Source organism: Oncorhynchus nerka, linkage group LG8, assembly GCF_034236695.1.
Source record: "Oncorhynchus nerka isolate Pitt River linkage group LG8, Oner_Uvic_2.0, whole genome shotgun sequence".
Lineage (NCBI taxonomy): Eukaryota > Metazoa > Chordata > Actinopteri > Salmoniformes > Salmonidae > Oncorhynchus > Oncorhynchus nerka.
In genome coordinates, this window is record NC_088403.1 from 20,275,078 (window position 1) to 20,291,546 (window position 16,469).

Below are 16,469 nucleotides of genomic sequence, written 5' to 3' on the forward strand. Positions count from 1 at the left end.
CTACCTTGTTAAAACATTTTCTCTCCTCTTAGCATGCCAACTTTGAAGTAGATTGCTAGCACTGTAGGAGGCGTTTTGTCAGAAGAGCTCCCTACCGCTCAAAAACTGCTCCAAATGAAGTCGTTGTTTGGGTTTTTTGCCCTTCTCCTCTGACCCAGAGTCATCTGTTCACTCCGATACGCTCTGCTTCACAAACCCCCCAGCCCCCATGGGTCGTATTTAAAATGTGTGTAGCTACCAAGGGGGGCCTTCTCTTTCCCAGTGTGTCTCTCGCTCGCTCTCTCTCTCTCTGCTTCCTAAATGACATGTGGTGAAATGGATGGCCCTGCAGAACAGCAGCGGTAGCACTAGCAGCGGTAGTACGGTGGTGGCAGAGGCAGCAGTGGCAGCACTAGCAGTGGCAGCACTAGCAGTGGCAGCACTAGCAGTGGCAGCACTAGCAGTGGCAGCACTAGCAGTGGCAGCACTAGCAGTGGCAGCACTAGCAGCGGTAGTACGATGGTGGCAGAGGCAGCAGTGGCAGCACTAGCAGTGGCAGCACTAGCAGCGGTAGTACGATGGTGGCAGAGGCAGCAGTGGCAGCACTAGCAGTGGCAGCACTAGCAGCGGTAGTACGATGGTGGCAGAGGCAGCAGTGGCAGCACTAGCAGTGGCAGCACTAGCAGTGGCAGCACTAGCAGTGGCAGCACTAGCAGTGGCAGCACTAGCAGCGGTAGTACGATGGTGGCAGAGGCAGCAGTGGCAGCACTAGCAGTGGCAGCACTAGCAGTGGCAGCACTAGCAGTGGTAGCACTAGCAGTGGCAGCACTAGCAGTGGTAGCACTAGCAGTGGCAGCACTAGCAGCGGTAGTACGGTGGTGGCAGAGGCAGCACTAGCAGTGGTAGCACTAGCAGTGGCAGCACTAGCAGTGGTAGCACTAGCAGTGGCAGCACTGGCAGTGGCAGCACTAGCAGTGGCAGCACTAGCAGTGGCAGCACTAGCAGTGGCAGCACTAGCAGTGGCAGCACTAGCAGTGGCAGTACGATGGTGGCAGAGGCAGCAGTGGCAGCACTAGCAGCGGCAGCACTAGCAGTGGCAGCACTAGCAGCGGCAGCACTAGCAGTGGCAGCACTAGCAGTGGCAGCACTAGCAGTGGCAGCACTAGCAGTGGCAGCACTAGCAGCGGTAGTACGGTGGTGGCAGAGGCAGCAGTGGTAGCTAACAGTGGAAAATCCATTCTGCTAAAGCAGGGGGCACAGAGAGTACCGTGAAGATCCATGCTAATGTGGTACAAGGAGAGTAGAGGGGGAGTGTATGTACAAATTCATTGTAGATTCCGGAATGAACTGTGTGTGTGAGAGAGAGAGACGGTCTACCCTGACAGCTCCCTACGATAAGCAGAGGTCATAAAAACACTCTTCCATTGTCTCTGGCCAGCGGCAACCCACTGTTTTTCACCTTCCAATAAAGCAATAAAGTCTCCCTCCAGGACCACTACTGGTTCACATACAACTAGGTTGGTAACAGTAATTGGATTTGAAATCGTTTCTAGTTGCAGGAGTCTGATCTTCCAGATTGAATATTGTTTGATGGTGTCCTTTAAAGGTTCGCCTGTTGGCATTGGTGTTAAGATATGTTTCTCTTGAATTCTTTAACAACCAATCAAAGCACAAGCCTGACAGTGAACCAATGAAAATCAATCAATACGGCCCCATCTGATAAAACACACCTCAGAAAAACAAGTCAGTCACTTCCCCTTTCCTTACGCAACCGCTTGTTCCCTAGGCCTCAACTCCCTACCACACACACACACACACACGTGCGCACACGCACACAATAGCAGGGATCCTCACACACAGCAACAACTCATCATGTCAACCTACTATAGTGTGTAGCCATCAGTAATTGGCTTTTACTCCCAACAACATCGTTGAGTCACGTTGACTCACAGCCACGGCGTGCAGCCAGGCGTTCTCATAGAAGAGCTTTGAGTGTCATTCATACAACTGTTATGAACAGGTAGGCCCTGAGTCATCACCAGTGTTGTTTTAAAGGTTGTCATTCATTATAGTATTAAAGAATGTTTATTTCATGTTTTATAGAATAGTTATAAAATGTTGGTCTATAGTCTAATCCTTGGTAGTAGAATGTTTGTCTATCATTTCCCTTGTGCCATTTGGAATAAATTGAACTCTAACGACCTGTTATATTCCAATAACTAGGACCCTATTGAGTCATACCTCCCTTGTCTATAGAATAATATATAGAAAGATATTGAATCATATAGAAAGATATTGAATCATATAGAAAGATATTGAATCATATAGAAAGATATTGAATCATATAGCCTAGATAGCAAATGGAATAAGTAATGCAGTAAGTAAATATTTGAGGAGCTGTTATTTCATGAACACATTGTTTGGTCATTAGAAGGAACCAGCACGCTATGTTCCTCTATCCTCATGTGGGTCAACAATGAATTTACATTCAAAATCCTATTTCTCCTAACCTTAACCCGTAACCTAACCCCTAAACTTAAAGTAGTCTTTGTCCTCATGGGATATGTCCCCACGAGAGAGCCTTTTCCTTGTTCTAAAATCCCACAAGGATAGTACATCCCCACAAGTATAGAAGAACCAACCACACACAACCCCTACAACCACACACAACCCCTACAACCACACACAACCCCTACAACCACACACAACCCCTACAACCACACACAACCCCTACAACCACACACTGGCCCCACACACAACCCCTACAACCACACACAACCCCTACAACCACCACACAACCCCACAACCACACACACCACACACAACCCCTACCACCACACACAACCCCTACCACCACACACAACCCCTACCACCCACACACAACCCCTACCAACCACGCACACACAACCCCTACAACCACGCACACACAACCCCTACAACCACGCACACACAACCCCTACCACCACGCACACACAACCCCTACCACCACGCACACACAACCCCTACCACCACGCACACACAACCCCTACAACCACGCACACACAACCCCTACCACCACGCACACACAACCCCTACCACCACACACCACCACACACAACCCCTACAACCACACACACACGACCCCTACAACCACGCACACACGACCCTTCAACCACGCACACACAACCACACACAACCCCTACAATCACACACAAACAACCACACACAACCGAGCACGCACAACCCCTACAACCACACACAACCGAGCACACACAACCCCTACAACCACGCACACACAACCCCTACAACCACACACAACCGAGCACGCACAACCCCTACAACCACACACAACCGAGCACGCACAACCCCTACAACCACACACAACTGAGCACGCACAACCCCTACAACCACACACAACCTCTACAACCACACACAACCCCTACCATTTACTGCCCCCCTCCGCCCCCTAGTGAGAGAGCTTGGGGGGACTATAGCCTTGTTCTGTTCAATGTTCTCTGTGTATATAGTTCAAAATAATACAATATAAAAATTGCTGACACCATTTAGCAATTTTAAACCATTTAAACCAATGAGGGTTCAGAACTATATTTTTGCAGACACCTGAAACCCCACCTCTTTAAGGAATACCTAGGATAGGATAAAGTAATCCTTCTCACCCCCCTTAAAAGATTTAGATGTCTTTCTGCTGATTGGCCTATTCTGCCTGCTTCTCTCTCGCTCTCTCTGCCTCCACCTTTCCTCTTTTGCATTGTTCTGATTTTCTACCCTTCTACTTTTCCTATGTCTCTCTTGCTCACTCTTTATCTCCCCTTTTCTTTTCTCTCCCCCTTCTCTCTGTCTTCCCTCCTTTTCTCTCCCCACCAAGCTTTCTGCTTCTCCCTCCCTCCCTCCCCTCTCTCTCTTCCTCCCTCTCCATCCGTCAGGGTCCTGTGAGCTGTGGCGGACACGCTGCATGCTACATGCTCGTCTCCTTCCAAATGGCTTCCTCAGTGATTGCTAATGAAGCGCACGGAGTAGAGCGAGAGCTGCTTCCTTCCGACAGAGGAGGACTGGTGTTTGTGTCGCCCTGGACACGGCCTGCCTGACACCCCCCAACTACTAGCTAACTAGTGGGACCACGTTAGCTCAGTACAGAACCACTCCAGTATAGATTGGTGTGGTATAGCAGAGATATAATTCAGTACAGAACCACTCCAGTATAGATTGGTGTGGTATAGCAGAGATATAATTCAGTACAGAACCACTCCAGTATAGATTGGTGTGGTATAGCAGAGATATATAATTCAGTACAGAACCACTCCAGTATAGATTGGTGTGGTATAGCAGAGATATAATTCAGTACAGAACCACTCCAGTATAGATTGGTGTGGTATAGCAGAGATATAATTCAGTACAGAACCACTCCAGTATAGATTGGTGTGGTATAGCAGAGATATAATTCAGTACAGAACCACTCCAGTATAGATTGGTGTGGTATAGCAGAGATATATAATTCAGTACAGAACCACTCCAGTATAGATTGGTGTGGTATAGCAGAGATATATAATTCAGTACAGAACCACTCCAGTATAGATTGGTGTGGTATAGCAGAGATATATCATTCAGTACAGAACCACTCCAGTATAGATTGGTGTGGTATAGCAGAGATATATAATTCAGTACAGAACCACTCCAGTATAGATTGGTGTGGTATAGCAGAGATATATCATTCAGTACAGAACCACTCCAGTATAGATTGGTGTGGTATAGCAAAGATATAATTCAGTACAGAACCACTCCAGTATAGATGGGTGTGGTATAGCAGAGATATATCATTCAGTACAGAACCACTCCAGTATAGATTGGTGTGGTATAGCAGAGATATATCATTCAGTACAGAAAGCACAGGACAGACACCTACTGTCTCCAGCTACACAACTGTGCTTTGTTAGCTCACTGCAGCATAGCACAGCATTGGATGATGTGGTATATCATAGGTAGAGCACACAGAAACAGTACAAAACTCCACAGACCAGCACAGCACCATCATACGTACTGTATGCTGCAGGGACTTGCTTCAATTCAGCCACAAGAGCATTAGTGATATTGGCCACTGATGTTGGGTGATTAGGCCTGGCTCGCAGTCGGTGTTCCAATTCACCTCAAAGGTGTTCGATGGGCTTGAGGTCAGGGCTCTGTGCAGGCCAGTCAAGTTCTTCCACACCGATCTCGAGAAACTGACAAAATTTCTGTATGGACCTCACTTTGTGCACTGTCATTCTGAAACAGGAAAGGACCTTCCCCAAACTGTTGCCACAAATTTAGAAGCACAGAATTGTCTAGAATGTCATTGTATGCTGTAGCGTTAAGATTTTCCTTCACTGGAACTAAGGGGCCTAGCCCGACCAATGAAAAACAGCCCCAGACCATTATTCCTCCTCCACCAAACTTTACAGTTGGCACTGCATTCGGTCAGGTAGCATCGGTTTGGCATCGGCCAAACCCAGATTAGTTCGTTGGACTGCCAGGTGGTGAAGCGAGATTCACTCCAGACAACGCATTTCCACTGCTCCAGAGTCCACGAATTTGAAGGCCTGTCCACATACTTTTGTGTATATAGTGTATGTGCTATCTTTATTTGATCACTTTGTTGTTGCAGAGAATTTTCCTGTAATTTCCACCTTAAAATGTCAGACTTGATTTGCCTTTTTTTTTAAAAATCAACACATAATAATTGTCTGTTGTTGCAGGATTATTTTCCTGCTGTGATAAACTGTTCATTTCTCTCTCTCCTCTCTACTTTATTTTTCCTTCGGTCTCTCTCTCTCGCTCTCTCTTTCTACTGTCTCTCTCTCTCTCTCTACTGTCTCTCTCTCTCTCTCTACTGTCTCTCTCTCTCTACTCTCTCTCTCTACTCTCTCTCTCTACTGTCTCTTGCATTCAGCACACTCCAGTGACAATTAGGAATGCTACATTGTGGCTCTCACACACTATCACATTGTCAAACCAATTTCCTGCTCTAACCATCACACCGGAGAAACAATGACAAATTCTGGCTCTCGATGGAGATGAAATGGACTGGATGAAGCGGCTACGCTTGTTTTCCAAGCCCCCCATGTCGCCACAGCTCCCCCCGCTGTCCCCACCCATGAAGCAACCACAGCACAAATCACTGCTGACACACACACCCACATGCATACGCACACAGGGGCACATACACAGACACGCACAGGCACATGCATATGCACACAGGGGCACATACACAGACACGCACAGGCACATGCATATGCACACAGGGGCACATACACAGACACGCACAGGCACATGCATATGCACACAGGGGCACATACACAGACACGCACAGGCACATGCATATGCACACAGGGGCACATACACAGACACGCACAGGCACATGCATATGCACACAGGGGCACATACACAGACACGCACAGGCACATGCATATGCACACAGGGGCACATACACAGACACGCACAGGCACATGCATATGCACACAGGGGCACATACACAGACACGCACAGGCACATGCATATGCACACAGGGGCACAGACACAGACACGCACAGGCACATGCATATGCATGCTCACATATGCAACAAAGCAAACGCACACATTTCACTGTCAGTCTACACCTGTTTACCAAGCATGTGACAAAGACATTTTGATTTGACACACCACAGTGCCCTCAGATGCTGTCCCTTAGCCAGCCCTGCACGTTGACACACCACAGTGCCCGTCAGATGCTGTCCCTTAGCCAGCCCTGCACGTTGACACACCACAGTGCCGTCAGATGCTGTCCCTTAGCCAGCCCTGCATGTTGACACACCACAGTGCCCCTCAGATGCTGTCCCTTAGCCAGCCCTGCACGTTGACACACCACAGTGCCGTCAGATGCTGTCCCTTAGCCAGCCCTGCACGTTGACACACCACAGTGCCGTCAGATGCTGTCCCTTAGCCAGCCCTGCACGTTGACACACCACAGTGCCCCTCAGATGCTGTCCCTTAGCCAGCCCTGCACGTTGACACACCACAGTGCCGTCAGATGCTGTCCCTTAGCCAGCCCTGCACGTTGACACACCACAGTGCCCCTCAGATGCTGTCCCTTAGCCAGCCCTGCACGTTGACACACCACAGTGCCGTCAGATGCTGTCCCTTAGCCAGCCCTGCACGTTGACACACCACAGTGCCCCTCAGATGCTGTCCCTTAGCCAGCCCTGCACGTTGACACACCACAGTGCCCCGTCAGATGCTGTCCCTTAGCCAGCCCTGCACGTTGACACACCACAGTGCCCGTCAGATGCTGTCCCTTAGCCAGCCCTGCACGTTGACACACCACAGTGCCCGTCAGATGCTGTCCCTTAGCCAGCCCTGCACGTTGACACACCACAGTGCCCGTCAGATGCTGTCCCTTAGCCAGCCCTGCACGTTGACACACCACAGTGCCCGTCAGATGCTGTCCCTTAGCCAGCCCTGCACGTTGACACACCACAGTGCCGTCAGATGCTGTCCCTTAGCCAGCCCTGCACGTTGACACACCACAGTGCCCGTCAGATGCTGTCCCTTAGCCAGCCCTGCACGTTGACACACCACAGTGCCGTCAGATGCTGTCCCTTAGCCAGCCCTGCACGTTGACACACCACAGTGCCCGTCAGATGCTGTCCCTTAGCCAGCCCTGCACGTTGACACAGTCCCTTAAGGCCGTGAGTTACTGAGAGAGGGGGAGAGGGAGCGAGAGAAAGAGATAGGGGGAGACGCGTTTTGAATTGATCATGTCTGATCCTTGCTTAAGTGACCAGCGTTGGCCTAAAGTGCACTGCAGAAGCCTGTATTTAACCCAATAGGTAGTTGGGGGGGGGCTTCAAGGGTCGATGGTACATGGTCATGCATGGGCACAACATGTATGGCTTTGTGTGAGGTGAACTGGCTGGGATTGTTTGTTTGTGAGCTGTGTATGTGTACGGGTGTGTTACTGTTTGTGTGCCAGCGATATGTTTGCATCAGTGACAGTGTGTGCGATTCAGGTTCTCTAAGTATTTGGGTTTAAGAGAGATTTTTAGTCTGCTTATCAGCTCAGTGGCAGTGTGCATATGGTTGTGTGCATCTGTGTGGGCTATGTGTCTGAGTGTGTGAGAGAGGCAGGGATATTTTAACTTTGTGTGTGTGAAGGATATATTAATCAGTTTGCGTGTGTATGTATCAAACCCCCTCCTAATCTGTCTCTTTGGATTGGAGAGGGCCCCTCTCTCTAAGCCCCCCTCTCTCCCCTCCATCTCTCTCTCTAAATTCCCAGAACCACCACCCCCACATACACACATCACTCTGACGGGCCCTGACTGCAGGTTAAACACATCAAAAGCTGCCTCAGCTCTCTCTGCTATTTCTGCTCTGCCTCAGCGCTCTCTCTCTCTCTCTGCTCTGTCTGTCTCTCTCTCTGCTATCTCTGCTCTGTCTCTGTCTCTCTGCTATCTCTGTCTCTGCTATCTCTGTCTCTCTCTCTCTGCTATCTCTGCTCTGTCTCTTTGCTATCTCCGTCTCTCTCTCTGCTATCTCTGTCTCTCTCTCTCTGCTATCTCTGTCTCTCTCTCTCTGCTATCTCTGCTCTGCCTCTGTCTCTCTCTGCTATCTCTGCTCTGTCTCTGCCGTTATCTCTCTCTGCTATCTATGCTCTGCCTCGGCTCTCTCTCTCTCTCTGCTATCTCTGCTCTGTCTCTCTCTGCTCTCTCTCTCTCTGCTATCTCTGCTCTGTCTCTCTCTCTGCTCTGTCTCAGCTATCTCTCTCTCTGCTAACTCTGCTCTGTCTCTCTGCTATCTCTGCTCTGCCTCAGCTCTCTCTCTCTCTGCTATCTCTGCTCTGTCTCTCTGCTATCTCTGCTCTGTCTCTCTCTGCCTCTCGGCTATCTCTGCTCTGTCTCTCTCTGCCTCTCGGCTATCTCTGCTCTGTCTCTGCTATCGCTGCTCTCTCTCTTTCTCTCTCTGCTATCTCTGCTCTGTCTCTCTCTCTGCTATCTCTCTCTGCTATCTCTGCTCTGTCTCTCTCTGCTATCTCTGCTCTGTCTCTCTCTAACTCTGCTATCTCTGCTCTCTCTCTCTCTGCTATCTCTGCTCTCGTATGCTCTTACTGCATGGTGCAGCGCAGAGATGAGTATATCAGCCACTCCCCCTTTCCCTCCCTCCCTTTCTTTCTCCTCTCTCTTCTCTCTCTCCTCTCCTCTCTCTCGATCACGAATAAATAGGAGTAGAGAGGAAATAGTCGGATCCCTCCGAGACAATCTTGCACCGTCCTCCCATTACCGCCTCGGTTACGTAAACCGTTGACAGAGGGGACAGTGTGTGACTGCTAATGGCTGCTGGGGCTTGGCCGGTGACCAGGCTGCTGTGACACTACCTCGCCACCAGTATTTTTTTATTTTTGTGGGAAGAGTTTTAATCACGAGGTGTGTGTCCGTCCAGGCTGTGTAAATTATAGACCAATCAGAGTTTAATCACTCAGACACAGTGAACAATATGCCCTCGTCGTCGATACCAGCTCCTATTAATACTCCCTTTTACTGCTTAATAAGATGCCCCCAATTTGTTTTTGTTCCGTTTTTGTCTGATCTTTTTTTTTTCTCTTTTCTTGCATTTTAATGAGCTGTGGCGCCGGGGGCCCTGTCGCCCGGTTGTTAATGCTCCGGCGTCCCGCTGAAAGCCAGCGTGCGTCTTGGTAAAGAAAGAGAGGCCTCTGTTCTGTATGTGTCACACCGATAGTCAAAACAACCGGCTCTATGAAAAAAACGCACGCTGTTAGCCAGTTTGAGCCGTCCACAGACGCTAACGACCTGGTGTACATGTCATCTCTCCAGGTTAGGGCTAGGGGGGAGCTAAGCTACGGCTATGTTAAGATGGAGAAGGAGATTGTTGAAGATGAAGAATGCACAGTTAACGGCGAGACCCACAGCATTTGTCCTCATAAAACCGTCGCTGACTGATGAAGCCACAACAGCTGGGGGAATGCAATGAAAAGAGAAATGAGGAGATGTTTTGGGGGCCAAGAGGAAAGTGTGTGTGCTCACATCACCAGGGTCTGTCTCGTACATCTACAAGTCTGGTAGTGAAAAACACCTCTGACCACTCGAAGTCAAGCACATAGAAGACAACCCCCTCAACTTAGCACACCATATCACACCTTACATCTTCACACCATATCACACCTTACATCTTCATATCATATCACACCTTATATCTTCACACCATATCACACCTTACATCTTCATATCATATCACACCTTACATCTTCATATCATATCACACCTTACATCTTCATATCATATCACACCTTACATCTTCATATCATATCACACCTTATATCTTCATATCATATCACACCTTACATCTTCATATCATATCACACCTTACATCTTCATACCATATCACACCTTATATCTTCATATCATATCACACCTTACATCTTCATACCATATCACACCTTACATCTTCATACCATATCACACCTTACATCTTCATACCATATCACACCTTACATCTTCATACCATATCACACCTTACATCTTCATACCATATCACACCTTACATCTTCATACCATATCACACCTTACATCTTCATATCATATCACACATGCAATCATTCATTGACATGACAGCAGAGCAGTCTCATACATATCACTTCAAATAGCCCTGTTTAAATAGAGGTCCTTTAAAAGATTTTCTCGTGGGTTCCATGCATTTGGAGAACTTCATGAAAACGGGACAAATCTAGTACCCGCTTTGAAATGGGCCACACCTTGATTAAGTACCATGTCATTAACTAATGTTATGCGTACTAAACATAGCTTCCCCCCCCCACCTGCCTCGACACACGGGCATATCCAGTGTTATTAAAAACAGCAGCAGGCACTTCTGTACTGTGATTGATTCTGTGTGAGTCACCTAGCACACGCAGGGTTAAAGTATAGCTGCAGAGTCTTACTGCAGTGTCTGAAGTGTTTGGCTGTTCGCAACAGTACGCCAGGAGAACAAAACGTCATCTCTCTCTGTTTGCTTTTCTCTCTCTCCAAAAATCATTTTTATTGCATTTGTAACATTTGGCACAATACAAATTCATGGTGCTTTTACAAGATAAACCTGTAAAGATCCAACACTGACCTTTTTTTGAATGTTTTTTTTCTTAAAGAAAGTCTTCTCAGTATAAATGTTTTTTCTCTTTTCACTGCATTCTCTGTAGCATTGGTTTAAAAATCACACAGAATGCCTCTTTATTTGAACAAGTCTACCCTCATTTCTCAAAGTCAAGATCGTATGTTAAACAACTCGTCTTTTTAAATAGAAGTTACAAGTTAGAAAATAGTTTCAATGTATTTATTTTTTATATAATATGCTTCTCTATCACCAGTCCATGGTACTTTCAATAGTTTCATATATAGATTTATTTATAAGCATGTACAACAAGAAATGTTCAGTCTTTTTAAGTTTTGCACTCTGTACAAAAAAAGAAAGTTCCTGTCTTTTCCCCCGTTGTGCATTCTATTGCATGTAGTTATGAGAAGAGAGGGGTGGCTATGGGGATTTGGACGTGGCTGGGGAGGGGGGTTGTGTGGGGGGCTTTAAATCTGAGTCTCCTGAACCTTCTCCTTGGTGTGAGTTTTTATGACAAAGGGCTCAGGGAGGTTTGTGATGGCGCTGGGCAAGGTTCGAGGGAGAGAGTTCCCAATGTTGTTCTCTGTCCATTTAGCCCCATGTCCTGCTGGCTTGTACGTGTTGTATTTGGGCTTGAGGGTGCGGTAGTCCACCTTGTGATGGTCTGCTTTGTGGGGACTGGAATCCATTTTGGGTTTCTGGTTGCCATAATCCTGTTTGTGGGGGCTGTTGTAGCCTGATTTGAAGACGATGTAGTCCGGCGCGGCCTTGGGGGTGTGTTCTGATTTGGGTTTGTATTGACTGTTGTCGGGTTTGGATTTGTGTGTACTGTACTCCGGTTTGGATTTGTGTGTAATGTACTCCGGTTTGGATTTGGACTGAGTGCTGTAGTCAGGTTTGTAAGGGCTGTAGTCTGGTTTAGGTCGTGGGTGAGTGCTGTAGTCAGGTTTGAATGGGCTATAGTCCGGTTTGGGTTTTGGATGAGTGCCATAATCCGGTTTGAAGGGGCTATAATCTGCTTTAGGTGTTCTCGGGTGAGTACTACTGCTATAATCCGGTTTGAATGGGCTATAATCTGCTTTAGGTGTTCTCGGGTGAGTACTGTAGTCAGGTTTGAAGGGGCTATAGTCCGCTTTAGGCTGCTTGTGAGTGCTATATTCAGGTCTGAACGGGCTATAGTCAGCCTTTGGTCTATGAAGGCTAAAATCTGGTGTAGATTTGTGGGTGCTATATTCCACTGTAGATTTGTGGGTAGTGTAGTCCACGGTTGGTTTATAGGTGGTGTACTCAGCCTTGGGCTTGTGTATAATGTAGTCTGGTTTGGGCATGTGGATTGTGTAGTCCCCCTTGTAGTCGGCTTTGGGTTTGGGGAAGCCATAGTCTGTTTTGTGGCTGATATAATCCAGTTTTTGGATGCTGTTGTGGTCTCGTATCTCGGGCAGCGTATGGTCTCGGATCTCGGGCAGCGTGTGGTCTCGGATCTCGTTGGCAGCAGAAGCAGGCGGCGGCAGGTCCTCCTCGTCCACTTGGATGATTTCTACCGTACGGGCGGCTGCCACCGTGCTCCGCTGCTGGTGGCGCTTCCTCAGCTTGTAGAAGGCGATGAGCATGACGGCGGCCAGCAGCGTGACTGCTACGAAGCAGCCGATGATGATCTTGGTGGTTTTCATCATCTCGTCCAGGCTGGGGACTGTGTCGGGTGGCTTGACCGTGGCAGACTTGGAGGCAGGAACGGCGGACGGTCGGGCGCCTGGCTGGCCCTCGGTGTTCTGGAGCAGAACGGTGGGAGTAGAGATGAAGACGGGCTGAAAGAGGGAGGGCGAGGCGGTGGTGGTGGTGCCAGCGCCCACCGCACCTCCCCCTGCTTCTCCTCCAGCCCCCCTACCAGTGTTAGGAGCGCTCGTTGTGGGCTTGGGCATCTCCGTGGTGGGTCCCGGCACTTCCACGGTCACCGTGGTGAAGTAGCTGAGGTTGGACGTGTTGAGTTCAGCCGCGCTCACATTGAGGTAGGCCGAGGCGTTTGAGTTGCCGGCCGCGTTGGACACCATGCAGGTGTAGGTGCCTGTGTCAGCCGCAAGGACATTGGAGAAGTTGAGTGTGCCATCGTTGAGCACGGCGATCCGCTGGTGGGCCGAGGCGTGCGTCAGGACGGTCCCATTGGGCAGCAGCCACCGAACCGAGGACATTGGTGCAGTCCGGCAACGGAGCTCTGCTACGCGCTCTGCCGAAATATTCAAGTCTCTTGGCGCGTCGCCTATGAAGGGGGCAGAGCACTGCAGCACGCCGGTCTCCCCCCGGTCCAACTCCACCAGCTGGCGGCCCCGCATGTGGGCCGGCGCGTGGCATCGGCCACAGCAGGTAGAATTGGTAGGGATGTACTCTCGCAGCCATCGCGCCAGCCACAGGGCTTCACAGCCACAGTTCCAGGGGTTGTGGTGGAGGTGCAGCTCCACCAGGTACCTGAGGGGGGAGAACAGGTCGTGCGGCAGGGCGCTCAGGTTGTTGTGGGCTAGGTTGAGCTCCACCAGTGAGCTCAGGTCGTCAAAGGCATTGCGCTCGATCACCCCAATCTGTGAATTCATCACCCACAGTTTCTTGAGTGAGCGCAGGCCCCGGAAGGAGCCTGGCTTGATTTCGGAGAAGAGGTTCTCCGAGATCTCCAGCTCCTCCAGGCCCAGCAGGGGGCTCAGATTGGGCATCTCCCCCCGGATGTTGCACATGCCCAGGTTGAGGTACTTGAGGTTGTGCAGGCCCTCAAAGGCGCCATCGGAGATGAAATCCAGCTTGCGCAGCTCGCCCAAGTCCAAACGCATGAGTGAGGGCACTCTGTTGAAGGCATACGAAGGGATGCTCTCGATGGGGTTATTCCTCAGCCATAGTTCCCTGAGCTTGGACAGGTACTCAAAGGCACCACTGGGCACCCCAGTTAGCCGGTTGTCAAATAGCTCCAGCGTGTTTAAGCTGGTGAGGCCATTGAAGGCGCCCACCTCGATCTGCCGGATGGCGTTGCGGCCCAGCTGCAGAACCTCAAGGTGGTGCAGGTGTCGGAAGGTGTCGGCCTGCACCTCTCCAATGGCATTCTCCATCAGGTTGAGGTGGCGCGTGTTGGCGGGGATGCCCGGGGGCACGCGAGTGAGGCCGCGCCGAGTGCACACCACTTTGCTCAGCTGGCTACTACACGAGCACTGCGGTGGGCAGCCCTGAGGGCCTGGCGCTGCCGCCCCCGCCATAGCCAGAGAGGCGCTGCTCCACGCTCGCGCCATCAGGAACACAACACAGAGCAGGGTGGCTCGACGCACAGCTACCCGCCCCAGGAGACTCATGATGTGGCACGCTCATAATTCAGCATCGTCCGGGGGAGAGGGTTGGGGGAGGGTCGGTTGGTTGAATGGGTTGGTGGTCGAAAGTGGGAGGGGGGGTGGGGTATAAAGAGGGGAGGGAGGAGAGGGCTGGCCCTACCCCGGATTAAGCAAGACTCTGGCTCTCTTTTCCATGGACACTACTGGAGGGGGGAGGGCAACTGCTCTTAAATGTTTCAGAGACAGAGAAAAAAATTCTAGAATAGGAGATGGAGATGATTGAAATAGGGTTGGAAATGCTAGACACCTACCTCAAGCTTTTTTTTTTATACAGGTCCTTACGAGATTGTTTGTCAATCACAGTGTTTAAATCAGGTATATATCCAAGGAGCAGAAAAATAAAGACTTTTCTTTCTGCTCTGAAGTGAAGATTCTTTGCCAAAATGGCCCCTTTTTTATAATTCCACACAAGCGAACATCATCCGAAGAAGGAAAAGATGTGAAGGCCCATCCGAAGCTGGTGTTTTAGATGGGTAGGAATCCAGTCAGGCTCCTATAGCAGTACACGCTCGCTCGCCCTCAGCTGCTCTTCTCCCGCTTGTCCTTGGAATCCGCCGCTCGATGTTTCCGCCGAACGCCTTCTCCAAGTCTCCATAGCACAAACGCGTGCTCACCGACACACACACTCCGCACTCTGAAAACCCAAGGCAGAGAAGAAAAATGGGTGGGGGTTTCAGGGTAGAGGGAGGGGGGGTTAAAGGAGGAAGAAGAAAAATTCCAGTCCTTTCAAATTTCTTCCCCTTTTGTTTGAGGGGGGGGGGGACAGGACCCCCCCTTTCCTTTCCCTTGGCTCTTTCTATTTTTTGGTGGTCATTCAGTCAGTCCACCCTCTCTCTCTGTGTGTCGCGTCGTGTCCACTTGATTTCTGTAGCGCTCGGCAGGGTTGAAAAGGCTACGCGACACACACTGCGGTCATTAGCTTATTTCTCCTCTTAACTAGCTCTGCGCTCCAGCACAGCAGCACGCAAACACGGCTCGCCAGCAGCGGCGCTCACACACACACACACAGCAGCTGCAGCCTGCCTCCCGCGCACTTCCCAATAATCCGTCAATTTCTTCAGAGGGTGGGTGGGGGTTTGTAACAGAGTTGAGAGAGGGTGGGGGGCGTAGAGTAGATTCAGCAGCAATATCAGCACAGCAAAAAGAGGCTAAAGCACCATCTCCCTCGGTCTCTTTCTCGCTCCTGTTTTCAATCCCTTTCTTCTTCTTCACCGCGCGGCAGAATAGGAGAGTGAAGCAAGAGAGAGCCGAGCGGGGCACAGGCGTGAATGTTATAGCAGCATCGATAAGGAAAACAGATCCGCTGTAGCAGCAGATGAGCGAGAGCGGGGATGTGTATCTCTTTCTCTCTCTCCCCCTCTCCCGTTCTTCTCAGCCCCTGCAGTGTCCCGAGGTAGTGGCCAAGCTCAAAGCACTGTCCTTTGTGTGTGCCAGCGCGAAGCCTCTCAACCGTGTTAGCTTCCACTGTCCTCTCTTTCTCTGTCTCTTGTTTCTCTCTCTGGCTCCCTGGTTTAGAGAAGAATAAAGCGCTTCCCAGGTGAACTGGAGAAAACGGCAGCGTGTCCCCACGGCAACACGATTTTAACCCCTGCAGCCCCGGTGTTAATCCTGCTGCTCAGGTTATTCCGGCACGTTTTTCTGGTGCCAGTGTGGTGCAAGGCTGCTCTCACTCTCTCTCTTTCATTCGCTTGTTCACTGTTGCTCTTTCTCTTTTGTCCTTGAGTGGGAAACGTGAATGTACTGCTGACGCATCCTGCTCGGAGCAGTGCATTGGTTTGATGCAGTGTTTTTGTGCATTAACTAATCCACTCTCTCCCCCTCATTCTCTCTTTCTCTCTCTCTCTCTCTCTCTCTCTCTCTCTCTCTCTCTCTCTCTCTTTCTACCCTGTTCCTCTCCCTCTTCTCCCCAGTCTCACTCAAGCCATTGCTCTTGCTCTCTCTCCTCATTTGCCTGTCTACTCATCTTTTTTCTCTCCCCCATTGCTCTCTCTCGCGCTCGCT

The 16,469-nt window shown here is 49.9% G+C and overlaps 1 protein-coding gene across 1 annotated transcript; it reads right to left on the bottom strand.

The window, feature by feature from the left end:
* Positions 1 to 11,009: 11,009 nt before the first annotated feature.
* On the bottom strand, positions 11,010 to 14,474 carry LOC115117486 (leucine-rich repeat-containing protein 4-like). The gene has a single exon (XM_029645957.2). It carries the CDS (start codon positions 14,430 to 14,432, stop codon positions 11,577 to 11,579), a length of 2,856 nt encoding a protein of 951 aa, XP_029501817.2. The 5' UTR covers positions 14,433 to 14,474; the 3' UTR covers positions 11,010 to 11,576.
* Between the last annotated feature and the right edge of the window lie 1,995 nt (positions 14,475 to 16,469).

What these genes read in the sequence shown, in the direction of transcription:
- LOC115117486 (XM_029645957.2), bottom strand. Translation starts at nt 14,432, where the DNA reads ATGAGTCTCCTGGGGCGGGTAGCTGTGCGTCGAGCCACCCTGCTCTGT.